The following is a 14,365-nucleotide window of genomic DNA, read 5'->3' as shown; positions in this document are numbered from 1 at the left end:
CTGTGGAATTTAGAGGCCCTCAAACAGGGTCAGAACCAAATGCCTCCAGGGGCCGGGCAAGTAACCCAAACTCCTTTCGCAGGGAGCACAGTGGGGAACTAAAGGAGCTGAGAGGCGCCGCAGGGCACTGCGCCGGCTGCAGGACACAGACTTGCATCAGAGCCTTGGCTGAGAGGCCAGAGCTCCTATTTTAGGAAAAAACGAATTCAAGATTTTATGGGAAAGCTTACATTTTTAAATTTTATTACATGAATTCTCACTTTCATATCACTATGAGGGCCAAATAAGGCATACAGGCAAACAGCTTAATATAGGAGTCCATTTTTTAATGGACTATTTTTTAATAGGAGTCCATTTTTTAAAAAAAATTTGTGTTAAAATACATATTACTTTAGCCGAATGTGAGATGTCCCAACCAGGCTTTTCTCAGGAGAGCAAACTGCTTCCTTCTTTCTGTAGGGCCTCAGGGAAGATAGAGAATTTGCCCAGGCCCAGCAGATGGAGACGGGATAGAGAAAAGCCCTTCAAGATGGCACTACGGACCATGCCTGAATAAATGGGCCTCTGTCCCCAAGGTAGACATACCTGCCATGTAATGTAAATGGCTGGCTCTAAAAGTAATGACTCACATCAGTATAAAGCTTTACGGCTGTCAGTGCGCTTCCACGACACTCATTTTCTGTTCCCACCACCCCTAACAGACAAAGAGCTTTTATCGTCTTCTGTGGCTCTGGGAGGTTAAGAAACCAACCCGACGTCACACAGTAAACCACAGAGGCAGCCCAAAAATTGAGATCTTTTGAGGCCCTCTCTGATGCCAGCAACTCCCCACCAAGATGCTCAAACCCCTGGAGATGGTAAAGCCATTAGATCCCGATCTTCTCTTCCTCGTGTCCTCTGAACGCCACACCGCGCCCGCGCACTCCCATCAAACTCCCTCACACACCATCACACCAGGCAGGATGGCTTATCAGAGCCGAGCAGGAATTCTTCCATCAGATTAGAGAACAAGATGGAAATGCAACAGCTTCAGGAGAAAGCTGATCCTGACTACGTCCAGATGGCTAGCTGGACACCAGTGTGCCCAGAGCTAGCCCCGCTACGAGGGGGTACCCTGCCAGCAAACGGAGAGAGCAGCTCCCTCTGGAGTCTGTCCAGGTATCATGAGTCAGTCCATTCTCTTTTTGGACAAGGACTTGCGATCAGTCTGCTGTCAGTCTCATGCTCCGAGAGCTGCACCAAGCCAAAACCTTCCCACAGGGTACACTATAAGGAGAATGCCTGTCTCCTCCAGAGATGCAGTAGCTCAGTGGAATTACACAGGCCTCAGAACGCTGTGTGAGGAAGCATCTAGATGTGGGCCCTGACAAGAAATCTTATCACCTGAACGCAACTTCTCTTTTCATAAGGATGAACAGAACCCTGGTCCACGGTCAAGACTTGTGTGTCAGAGGCCTAAACACCACACGTAGTGAAAGGAATACACATATAAGCTGCTCACTCTACGACTTCTCGGAGTGACCATGGCTCACCAGGACACGAGCACGTGTTAGGACAGAAGCATCCCAGAGGGGGTGCTAAGGAAAGTCTGACCCCGCAACTATTCCTGGAAAGGCTATTTTTGGTCACGTAGCACTGAGCAGACTCCAGAAGATGATGCCCTGTGCTCTGCTGAGTGGTGTGGTCTCCTCTTTGGGTCAAAACCTAAACAAAAGCTCTGCTGTGACTAACGATAACGGGTATCACTTGCCCTGTGGGGCTACATCTCTACAAAAATGAAGTACACCCTTCTTGGTCTGAGAGAACAAGCAAAACCAGGTGGAAGGCATAGAGGCAGAAGGTCACGAAAACCATAATGGGGAGCCAGGCAGTCTGGACAGGGCAGGTCCCTTATGGGAGAGGCCTGGGTGACAAGCTGAACGAAGTCAGATGCAATGAAGCAACATCTGCAAATTCCACTCACCTGAGGAAGCAGCACAGCATCACTGGCTGCTGCCGCCCTTGCTCTTGCCCTTGCCCTTGCAATGACGGTCTTTGTGAGCCCCCACAGAAAGCTGGGGGATGGAGGCACACCAGGGAAGGGGACATCCCAGTCCATTTTGTTAGAGTCCCCGTCTTCAAAAGGATCAAAGGAGACAAAGAGGTTAGGGATGAATCTTTAAGGGGAGGCAGGTTAGGAGTAAGAGGTGGATGAGGAAGGAAAAAACAAAGGTAGGAAGTGGAGAGGAGGGGCAGAAAGGCAAAGGAGAGCAGGGACTGGGCTGCTCCGGGCTCCGGGCAAAATCCAGGAAGTAACAGCATCAGCCACAGCCGTACTGCAGACCGGAATATTCAAGAAGCAGACTTTGCTAGTTTACCTAGGGGTGGGGAAGCCCAGGGGGACCAATTCAACTAGCCCAACTCAGAAGAGACAGAGTGCACAAACCCAAATCCGGCTCTGCTACACTATGGGGTGGAGGGGGTGTCCTCCCCTTTCTGATGCCTGACCTTCTGCTGTCCGCCAGCAAGAGTGCCAGGGACAGAACTATCCGGCTCCACCAGTGCGTCCCTCCCCTGGTAACTAAGATCCCTGGTCACCAACACAATCAACACAAGTCCTAAGATTTCAGAAATCTTGTATCAAATGGAGATTCCTGGCTCAGGTTAAGAAATAATCTCTTTTTATCCGCAGAAGTTACTATTTAAGTGACTCTTCTCAGATAATTTGCTTCTCTCTGTCAGTTTCCATTTCAGAAGGTGACATTTTCTGACCTTCCTCTCAAATTCTGTAATGACTGGTTTTGGACTCTTTGTGACCCATGATGTCCCACAGGCTCGTCTGGTCTTGTATAGCTACCCCAAATTGGGCACACTTTCCAGCTACACCACCCAGTCCTGTGGCCACCACACATGGCCAATCCCAACTGAGCTGTACTGTAAACACCAAATTCACAGCAGGTTTCCCAGACTTGGTCCAAAAATAGTGTAAAATAGCTTGTTAACCTATTATCAGGATTGATTACATGCTGACATGATACTATTTGGGAGATACTGCAATTTTAGTATTTAAAATATTAAAATTAGGGGCACCTGGCTGACTCAGCAGGTAGAGCATGCACCTCTTGATCTCAGGGTTGTTGAGTTTGAACCCCCCTCCCCCCACACTCCCATGCCCACTGGTTGTAAAGATTACTTAAATAAATAAAACTTTAAAAAATAAAGTTAATCCCACCTATTTCTTTCCACTTAAAAAAAATTTTTTTTTAAGATTTTATTTATTTATTTGATAGAGAGCGATCACAATAGGCAGAGAGACAGGCAGAGAGAGGGGGGGAGCAAGGTTGCCTGCTGAGCAGAGAGCCTGATGCGGGGCTCGATCCCAGAACCCTGAGATCATGACCTGAGCCGAAGGCAGCGGCTTAACCCACTGAGCCACCCAGGCGCCCTCTTTCCACTTTTTAAATGTGGCTTTGAGAAAGTTTTAAGTTACTTATGTGCTGCTTGCATGGTACGTCCCTGGGCAACACTGCTTGAGAGCTAACTTTTGAGTCTCAGAATTCTAATCTTAAAATAAGATGTATCTATCTCTGGTACACAATTTTTTTTTCTTTTCCCAACGATTCCATCTATTCATTTGATAGAGAGAGAGAAAGTGTGTGTGCTCGCAGGCACAACCAGGGTTAGTGGGAAAGAGGGAAAGGCTACCCGCTGAGCAGGGAGCCCAACGCAGGGCTTGATCCCAGGACTCTGAGATCATGACCCAAACAGAAGGCAGGTGCTTTAACTGAGTCACCCAGGTGCCCTCTGCTACACATTTAATCTTTCAGCAACTAGCAACCGAATGCCTTAGGTACCCAAGGGGCATGCTGTTTACGCTGTGCAAAACCTCCTCTGGTGCGTCCCTTCATTTTGGCAGGACAGCAACGAGCGCTTACCCAGGGCCCAATGTCTGGCCCAGGCCCGGCTCTGAGTAACACTCACCACCTGGAGTCAAACCAGCTCTGAAACTGCTGTTGCTGGAGTCACCAGTGACCTCCACTGCTGCCAAATTCCACGGTAAATTCTACATCCTCACTACACTCAACCTCCCAGCCTCATCCAACACTGCTCAAAACTCCCTCCTTAAGGCATGTCTGTCCGTCCGTCTTTCCTTCCTTCCTTTTTCTTTAGACAGGGAGGAAGGGAGGGGCAGAGGGAGAGAACCCCAAGCAGTCTCCATAGGAAACACAGAACCTGACAGGGGGTTCAATCCCACAAGCCTAAGATCATGACCGGAGCGGAAATCAAGAGTTGCACACTCAACTGACTGAGCCACCCATATGCCCCTCCTGAAGATGGTGCCCCATCTTCTAGACCAGCCTCCCAGTCTCCTCCTACCTCCCTGGTAGCTTCTCTCTTACCCCATATTTGATTTCTTTTGCAACAGGACAGGCTCCTCTTCCTCTCTAGATCCCTAGAGGTTGGAGAGTTCGCACCTCTCCTCTTCTGTAACTCCACTGGCTTATTCAGTGATCTCATCTACTTCCACAGCCTTTTTTTTCCCCCCTACTTTTTAGATTTTATTTATTTATTTGAGAGAGGGAGTGCGCACGAGCAGGGAGGAAAAGCAGACTCCCCGCTAAGCAGGCCGCCAGAGGTGGGACTCAATCCGGGGACTCTGGAATCATGATCCAAGTTGAAGGCAAACGCTTAACCGACCGAGCCCCCCCAGGGACCCCTCCACAGCTTTATAGACACTAATAGACAACTGATGACTCGACATGCCTACTTTGATTTTGCAAGGGACCTAACCTCACCAGGTCCAAAATCAAACTCTTGATTTCATTAACTCACCCAAGCCTGTTTCTCCCATAGACCCTCCACTTAGCCCATCTCAGAAATTCCAGTCTTCTCGCAGATCAGGCCAAAGACTCTGGAGTCATCTCTGATGCCTCCTTCATACTTCTAATCAGTGGAACTTGGTTCTACTTCCAAAACATGTCCTGAATTTTCTCAACACTTCTGCTGCTATGACCTCCCTGGTCCAAATTACCACGGCCCTTGAATGGACAGCTGAAATAGCATTTTCATCAGTCTGTGTTTCTACTCTTGCCCCTACAGCTTATTTCACACACAGTGGCCAGAACGATCCTTTTAAAAACCAAGTCAGCCTCTGCTCAACACCCTCACATAGCTTCCTATTTCAAGGTCATATCCACCATGGCCTACTAGTCTACAGGATCTGGCTCCCTGAAACTTCTAACCTCTTCTCTTACCACTCAGCAATTACTATTAGCCTCCACCATTCCTCAAATAAAACAAGCATGCTCCAGCCTCAAGGCCTTTGCACGTGCTGTTCCCTCCGCCTGAAATGCACTTCCACCAGCTTCTGCACACTTTCCTTCTCACTTCCTTCAGGTCTCTCTGCCTATCCTTGTTGAGAGGCCTTCTCTAACCACCCCCTCAGCCCCCCCAAAAGACACTTACCCCAGACACTTTCTATGCTCCATATTTTTTTTTAGAGATTTTTAAATATTTATTTATTTGACAGAGAGAGAGATAGTGAGAGAGGGAACACAAGCAGGGGGAGTGTGAGAGGGAGAAGCAGGCTTCCCAGTGAGCAAGGAGCCTGATGCAGAGCGCTCAATCCCTGAACCCTGGGATCATGACCTGAGTTGAAGGCACACGCTGAATTAAGGACTAAGGCACCCAGCTACCCCATTTTACTTTTCTTCATTGTGTATGTGCAGAAAACATTACTGCTTTACTGCCCATCTTCCTCCAACAGAAAGCAAGCTTTATGAGAAACTTCATTCTCTACAGTTATCCACCGTGCCTAAAATAGTACCCAACACATGAATTCATGAACCATCCTATGAAGCAGGGTTTTAGGGATATATTCCCATTTCACGAATGACTTAGAAACTGACTCTGAGAGTTTAATGTAACTCAGCATGGTTCCACAGTGCATATGATGGAGCCGAGCCAGAATCCGAAGTGGGTCTAGTGGGTCCAAAGGCAGCAACACTGTCCATATTCTAAATAAGAGTGAAGGGGGCACCTGGGTAGCACAGTTGGTTGGGCGTCCAACTCTTGGTTTTGGCTCAGGTCATGATCTCAGGATTGGGAGATCAAGACCCATATCAGGCTCTACACTCAAGTGTGGAATTTGCTTGGGACTCTCTCTCCCTCTGCCCCTTCCCTCCCACCTGTACACACCCTTTCTCAAATAAATATTTAAAAAACAAACAAACAAACAAAAAAATAAGAGCTAAGGCTGCCGTAGGCATTTTTCAGCAATGGTGGTGGCAGCAGCATTCTCCCAGCACCTGCCACAGATTCATGTAAGGAAGACACGGTACCCTCCCTCCCTTGACCACCGCTCATACTCAGCACAATCTGAGGGATGGACAGCAGCCTTGCTACACACGCAGAGGTTCAATGACTTGACTAAGGCCATTCAACTAGTAAGTGACAAAACTGATCCCTAAATCTCGAGAGGAGGAAGCCGAAAGGTTCAGGAGCTAGCTAGCGTGCGGCCACAGAACTACTAAAGCAGGAATAAAGGCTGATGGGGAACACCAACCTGCCTCCCCTGCACCCCAGGTCAGGTTAATGCAAGCGCATTAACCTGAGGAAGGACTACAGCAGTGGTAGATCACAACGAAGTCCGGAGCTTAAATCTGTGAAGAAACTCCCAAAAGGAAGTAATTCTTCAGCAGAGGACAAACCTTACAATTTAGATGTATCCCAAGCTAGAGAGCCTGAGAAACTATGAGTTGCCATGTTGAGACACTGTTTCCTTCTGCTTCCAGGACCTCTTCAAAGGGGCTCCATGGGAGGGAATCCATGCAACCCTTTCCTTTAAAGGTGCAGAACAGGCAGCAGTGGGAGTAATAATGGTGGTGAGCCCTGTCCTTGGAATAAAACAGTGAGTAGAATCTAACAGGGCTCCCCTTTCTCCAAGCTTATTATTGCTTTTCCCTACAACTCCTAGAAAAAGGAGTGTATTAGTCCTCGGGTGAAGCAATAAAAGAGACCTCTCAGCCAGTCTCAGGAACTTTCCTCTCTACCCAGACAGAGGGCGCAGTGGAGGGGCTGGAGGGCTGACGGCATCGCACTCTGCTCTAACACCTGCCTTTGTGTGACACTTTACTAAGTGTTCCACTCAGCTCTCACCGTCAGGCAAGGCAAGACTTTATCAACCTAAGTTTACAAAAGAAGAAACCGAAGCTGACAGAAAGATAGGCAGTGATCTGCCCCAAAACCAAACCTGGCACCTAAACCCTTAGCCTAGCCTTCTAACTTCTGTTATTGCCACAGATGGAGGAAGTGGGTCACTAACTGGCAGGAGTGTCCTACTCTTTCCTCCCTTGAAAATGAAGACAGAAAGGCTCCTCTCCCAAAGGAAATATGCATTTGGACTCTGGGGAATGGCACAAAGTCATTCTTCCCTCCCCTCTATACCATCAGCTACACCACCACCAGGTTTTATCCTAACACCCAAAGGCACTACCATCAAAGGCTAATTAGAATCATGGCACTAAGCAGGGGCAGCAAACACAATGCCTCCAGGGCCAAGCCGATAAAGCAAGCAGGACAGAACACAAGAGGTAACACAATACATAAAGTGGGGACTCCAGAGAGGAGAGGAGAAGAGAGCAAGGAAGACTCAGGTAAAGGGATCCGAATTCAATATATAAAAAACAATGTGCACCCCAAAGAGTGTACAGGCTGAATACCCAAGAGCTGCCAGTATGCAACTACAGATACAGGAGTCCTTCAGACAGCAGATGGGGTTATTCAATCTTCTCAAGAGATCTGAGCAAAACTTATTTATCTCTTCTCAATTGGCCAGACGTTAAAAAGTTATTTCCCTCCTATAATCCATGTTTCCACCAGTATGTCACTTGCCATCAGTGTTCACTATTCTTAGTCTTACAACGGAGAGCAGCAGCATCCTCTTGGCCCTTAAGAAACAAATTCGAGTTTCTCAGACATGGAAATTTAGTACCTCATCATCAGGACTCATCATCATCAACAGAGGCAAAAGGTCAATCCCAGGTGAGACAAGTAACAACACCTCAAAGGAACTAGCAACTAAATATCCTAAAGCACTTAACTAGTTAATTATCTGCTGAAAAGCAAAGGTAAATAAACAGTCCAGAACACTCCCTCCAGTGTGGGCTCAGGATGCCAACAGCCAAGCTGAGATCAAATCAACCAAATGATTTCCTCTCCTGGACACTAGGAATAAAAACACCTCCAGGGGCGCCTGGGTGGCTCAGTGGGTTGAGCCGCTGCCTTCGGCTCGGGTTATGATCTCGGGGTCCTGGGATCGAGTCCCGTATCGGGCTCTCTGCTCAGCGGGGAGCCTGCTTCCCTCTCTCTCTGCTTGCCTCTCCATCTACTTGTGATTTCTCTCTGTCAAATAAATAAATAAAATCTTTAAAAAAAAAAAAAAAACACCTCCACGTCTCTAGGTCACAGAGACAGACTGGGGAAAGGAACATACAAATGCACTCTGCCCAGGCTGTAGTGAGTCCTTCACATACCATCTAAGAAGCCCTTCCAAAAGGGGTCTGTGGGCTCATGGTCCGAGTCCACTCACCAGTGAGACAAGCAACCAGGTAGCAAAAAACAGAACTGACAGCTGGAGGGTCACAAATGCCTGCATAAGCCAAGGCAGCCAGCGCATGGAGGGCTGGGAATTTGGCTTTCGAGGTCTAGGAAGAGCAGTGACAATCCTGACCTCTCCAGATTCGTGTCATAATTATCCTGCAACTGTACGTATTATTCCTTTTAGAAAGGAATGACTGTTATTTCCTGTGTTCATTTTATAAGGGCAAGGGTTTTGGGTGTGGGGAGGAGAGGACTTGCTGGGAAGGACATTTGGAAATGCCTCACCCTCCAGGATTAGAGTCTTTATCTACATAAGGGCCAAAGTCAGGATGTGTTGCTAATTTCTGAGGTAGTGGGTCTTAACCTCTATCTTCCCGTCGAACATCCTGCAGAGAACTGAATGTTAAAGAGAAGGATGCTTGGAGGAGGCTAGCAGTTAAAAACACTTCAGCAAGAGAAATCTCTATGGTTACTACTTTAAAAAAAAAATGCATTCTGTGTTTTGGCCACAGCTATAAGCAGCTAAACTCAGTCTTCTCCTAGGAAACCAACAAGTCAGTAACTGTCCCAAGAGAAAAAAAAAAATTTCTATTCCTGTAGGGCAAGTGTGCAGGAAAGAACACAGCATACCTTGTGAAGGCTTCGACCTGATACAGCCAGAAAGGGGCATTATGGCAGGGAAGCCACTGCAGTATAAACGTGAAAACTGGAAAGAAAGGGCTGGCCCCAAGGATACGTTTGAGTCATCAGATTGAGACAGCAGTGCCTTTTCTCTTTGTAGGCATTTACTGAAAGCTTCAGAGCGATACACTAAGTTCTCTCCCGTTGTGTAAGGAAAAGCAAGAAGGCCTGTCTGTGACTGCCTGAATTTCTGGCCCACAGCAACCATGGCAGTGCTCTCAAACACCCAGGGCATGCTGGGAACAGGCCCCCCATGCAGCCCAATGAAAAGAGCTGAGAAGTTAGAGTGAAAAGCTCATTATCCTACCTTCTTTGAAATCATAGTGAAACAGATCTTTTTCCAGAATCTCAGGGACAGACTGCTCAGCATGATGATGTCTACACTAGCCAGCTGCTTTACAGAAAGCCCTCACTGAACACATCACAGTCCTTCCGACCCAGTCTTCCCGGAAAGACTGGAATAGCTTAGAAGTGGTTCCTTCAGGCACAGCAGTACACCGGGACTGGGCTTCATACCACAAGTCTTAAATGCCTTCTTTACTATAAGGATAGACAAAGAAATCAGCACCAGGGAGCTCCAAAATGACTGTTATTTGCCCACTTACCCACAGCCACTGTAAATATTCTATAATGACAACAGTTACAGGAAGTGCTGAGGACCTCAAAGTGAGGTAGAAGCCATGCTTCAGAGAGAACAGCCTCTTCTCTAAAGAATAAGAAGTCTGGGGCGACTGGGTGGCTCAGTGGGTTAAGCCTCTGCCTTCGGCTCAGGTCACAATCTCAGGGTCCTGGGATCGAGCTCCACATCGGGCTCTCTGATCAGCTGGGAGCCTACTTCTTCCTCTTTCCCTGCCTGCCTCTCTGCCTACTTGTGATCGCTGTCAAATAAATAAATAGAATCTTTAAAATAAATAAGAAGTTAATCAAAGTTCTTATCTCTTAAAATCTACGTCACTACCCTGCTTAAAAAAAAAAAATCCTTTAAAGTTCTCTTTCAGGACAAAGTCCAAGGGCCCCAGAACCAAAAACAACGAGGCCCCCCTTCCTGATCTGGTCCCTGCATACCTCTCGGGCCTCATCTCTTTCCATTCCTCTCTGCCAACCCCCTACACTACAGCCAGAAGGAAGTATTTGAGTATTTGTAGCTCTTCCAATGCAGCACATTCTTCTCTTGCTGCCTGTATGCACACTGGCCCTACACTCTACCCACCCCTCCCAGATTTACTACAACTTAATTCAAGTGTCCTTTGAATCATCACCTTCTCTACAAGGCTGTCTCTGATCCCAGCCATGGTACCCCATCTATGCCTCTTCCAAAAAAAGTGCTGCCTTACCCGTCTGACTCCTCCACTGGACTGGGTCCAGTGCCTGGTATATAGTATTCAGTGTTTACTGACACCTTCCTACAGTAGACTTGTATGCCACGCAGCATTGCTGGGTGGTCATGTTTAGAGGCTCAAAGAGGGGAAAAAAGTAAAAATAAATTTGAATTCTAGTCCAGAAGACCAGTTATCCTTTAACTTAAGATACATTTTCTTTCAATTAGCTACACAACTTGCCCTTGCCAAAAACAAAAAGCACTTTCAAGATGCAAAGAAATCAGAGAAGTTGCCAATGCATTATAATTAACTACCAGTCCAATTCCATTTGCGTACCATCTATCTTCCCCCAGGATTGGATTAGCCCATTACCTATGAAACAGACTCAGTCATGTCTTTTTTTTTTTTTTTTTAAGTCTAAGTAAGTGAATATATAAAGCTTCAAACTATCAGAAACTGAGCAAACTGTTGACCTGATTTTTCTTTCCTGAAGCACAATGATGTTTTCCAATTACAAAATGCTCTATTTGTCCCCTGAAATGTGCTTAAGAAAAATACAGAATTTAGAGTTTGAATCAACATTAACTCAATTTACATTTTCATTTCTCCCAAAGGCAGTATATTTTGAAAGAAGCATTTCCTTAGTGGAATGTAAGCCATATTCCTTGAATTGTCCTTTGATTGGGGATGGAACTCCTTGGGAGGAAACAGGCAAAGGCACAATTCTATATTAGGTCAATGTTCACCATACTAAAAGCAAAAAGCAGCCTATTTGCAGAACATATGGAGTGTTTCTCAAAGCCTTCCCTAAAATGACACAACAGCATTTGATATTGAGTATTTTGAAGATATGCAAGAAAAAAATGACCTCAGATGTACTGACATATAAGACATTCCAGGGCGCCTGGGTGGCTCAGTGGGTTAAGCCGTTGCCTTCGGCTCAGGTCATGATCTCAGGGTCCTGGGATCGAGTCCCGCATCGGGCTCCCTGCTGAGCAGAGAGCCCGCTTCCCTCTCTCTCTCTCTCTGCCTGCCTCTCCATCTACTTGTGATTTCTCTCTGTCAAATAAATAAATAAAATATTTAAAAAAAAAAAAAGACATTCCAGCATGTCAAAAATTTTTTGTGGTGCTGAGGGCAGGGATCACCAAAAGCCTCTACTTTCAAGGGTGAGAACTACTTTCAGATCATATAACGTTAGAGGGCTCACTTCAGAAATTAGCCAATCCCCATTTGCTTGTCTTCCCGCCATCCAGGTTGCTTCTTTGGAAGGGTGGGTACTTAACACTCATTACTATGTATCAGTTGGAAGACAGGATAAACAGAAGCTGAAACTTTTTCCATTACCTATGCAACTAGCTACATCTGAAAGACTTGTACAATGCATTGGTTTCCCAGTCATGTGGACATAGTGCTTCATCCCCCTCTCTGGCTCTCCTGCAAAAGTGCATGTCTACAAAATCCTTCATGAAATTCAAAATGGGAACCAAATTCAAGAGAGCCTTCAAATATAAGCCCCAAACAAACATATTAAAAAAGAAAGGTGATGCCCAACTCCCAAGTCTTCTCGAGGTCCCGGTAGACAGCAAAATGCTATAGACTGAACCCTGCTTTGGAGTCAGATAGGCTTGGTGTCAAACCCCAGCTCCTTACATCCGTGGGATCTTGGGCAAGGCAAGTTACTCCCTAAACCTCAGTTTCCTTATTTATAAAAGGACAATAACCACAGGTTATGTCAATGGTTCAATTAAAAGATAGAGAAGAAACAAGGATTTTGGCAATTACCACTCATTATGTCAACAAGGCAAGGTCTGGGTTCCATCTCTGTACCTGGCACTTTTAAAGGATTTTACTGAAGCAAAGCAAGAAAGAATAGTGAAAACATCAGGAAGATCTGAATTAAATCTTAGATCTCTGGGGTTCGTTCAGCTGTAAAATGTGGGACTGGGCTAGCTGATCCCTTAGTGAATCACACATTCTGAAAAACAAAAGTAATCCCCAATTTCCGAATCCTGCATGCATTCTTATCATTTCCTTCTGAACATGAAATGCTCATGTCCCTTAAAAACAGGTGAGAAAAATCACAGAAAGGCCAAGATGCTCAAGCAGCTTATCATCGGAGTCACTCAAATTGCAGGCCAGGCTTCTTTTTCTTTGCAGGAGGGTGTCTGAATGATACACTCATATTAGTGGTAGGCAATAAATGCCTGTACCCGGAACTTTTGCATTCTCTGGCACAAAGTCACAGCTAAACACACTGCGTACCTAGCACATAGAGACACTCAAAAAATGTTTGTTGAATAAATACCCAGATGACACCTGTTGCTCCGCTCCGGACAAAATCTTTCAATTTTTCTCCTAACTTAAGTCAAAATTCAAGAAAGACTGTCAGCACATAAGAACTGTACCAAACACCTGAACGACATAAATTTTCAAAACCTTAATTATGCTACGTGGAAAAACATAAACACCGTCAAAGAAATGCTGAACCACCGGAAAAAACTTCGAAGCCAAGCAGTTTCAACATTCCCGCAGGGATACACCCACTGCGGCGAGGGTCAATTTCTTGGCGTCTTCCAGCTCTACTGAGCACCCTCAAAGGGACTGAGGGGTGGGGCGAGGTGGGGGGCGCCCAGCTCCTGTTCTACCCTGGTACACTCGGCTCTCCAAAGCTCCACTCCCAACACATAAACCTTGAAGGTGGCTGTCACTCGAGCCCAGCACTGGACAGACACGAACACGGGGAGACCAAAAGGCCATCTCCCCATCTTCACGAGGGTCACCACAGAACCACAAACTCTCAGAAGACCCAAATTAATCACAAACCTAATGGAATTGGTTCCGGCTGTCCCAGCTTGGGATAAAACTATTTTCCTACAGCTTCTGGGAGTCAAACAAAAACTCCAAAAGAAAAATCGAACGGCCCCTTCCCCCCTCCCCCAGGAATGTGGCCACTTTACAATTCGCAAGCACTCTCCGAGACCTTCGCCCGGGGCTCAGATCGTTGGGTGACTCCCAAGGGAGAGGGGCTGCCCGCCGGGCTTTCGGTTGTTCCGATGGGGTCCCCGGGAGACCCGCCTGCAACGGGCTCTCAGTAAAAATGAAACAGAAAAAAACCCCAGACTCGCCCACCGTGGCGGAAGGCGCGAAGCAATAGGGGATTTTAGCGCAGAGTGGAGGGGCCCAGAGACGACTCAATTTCCTCTCCTGCCCTCCGCAGCTCTTCTCCGGAGCCCCGCATGCCGCCCAGGTCCGCGCACCCCCCGCCCCCACATGGTGTGTCCCTCCTCATCAGAGCACATGAACTTTAAAATGGTGACTCGGGCGCGGGGGGGGGGGGGGGGCGGCGACAGGAGAGGAAGGGTCAAAGAGCCCCGGGACGAGCAAGCGGGCGCGGGAGTCAAGGAAAGAGCCCCTGGGTGGCGGGTGGGGCGCCCTGGGTGACGCGCACGTCGGGGGTACGGAGGGAGGCGCACCGGGCAAAGGGGGAGGGAGAAATGGAACGCGGCCCCTTTAAGAGGCCTTCACGGCGCTCAGGGACCGGGGGCCTCTCCTCCACCCCCGGCCCGGCGTGTGGGTCTTTCCTTGGGGAGAACCATCCCCAGGCCCGCTCCCCGGAGGCTCCCCTCACGCCAGGTCCCGCCCGGCCCTGCCCCGCGGCGGCGACTCCTCCTTACCCCGCTGTCTGCCGCCTCCTCCCAGCTCTCAGCGACCTCCTCATCTTCCATCTTACTCGCCGCTTTCCCTCCTCCCCCACCCCCTCCCCGCGCCTGCGCCCTGAAGCG

At 47.6% G+C, this 14,365-nt stretch overlaps 1 protein-coding gene across 5 annotated transcripts in view; it reads right to left on the bottom strand.

Annotated features, from left to right (window-relative positions):
- The window catches only part of SZRD1 (SUZ RNA binding domain containing 1), a 23,383-nt gene extending 9,018 nt beyond the window's left edge, over nt 1-14,365 (bottom strand). For 2 of the 5 annotated variants that reach the window (XM_059376361.1, XM_059376362.1), the window contains exon 1: nt 14,258-14,363. In XM_059376361.1, coding sequence (XP_059232344.1) covers nt 14,258-14,308 — 51 coding nt within the window. In that variant the 5' untranslated portion in view covers nt 14,309-14,363. Of the gene's footprint in view, nt 1-1,963; nt 2,114-14,257 lie in introns of those variants that run through there. The other 3 variants (XM_059376359.1, XM_059376360.1, XM_059376365.1) reach the window with 2 other exon arrangements.

Source organism: Mustela nigripes, chromosome 14 (assembly GCF_022355385.1).
Source record: "Mustela nigripes isolate SB6536 chromosome 14, MUSNIG.SB6536, whole genome shotgun sequence".
Lineage (NCBI taxonomy): Eukaryota > Metazoa > Chordata > Mammalia > Carnivora > Mustelidae > Mustela > Mustela nigripes.
Note: the sequence above shows the minus strand (reverse complement) of the source record. Positions and strands in the feature narration are given on the sequence as shown.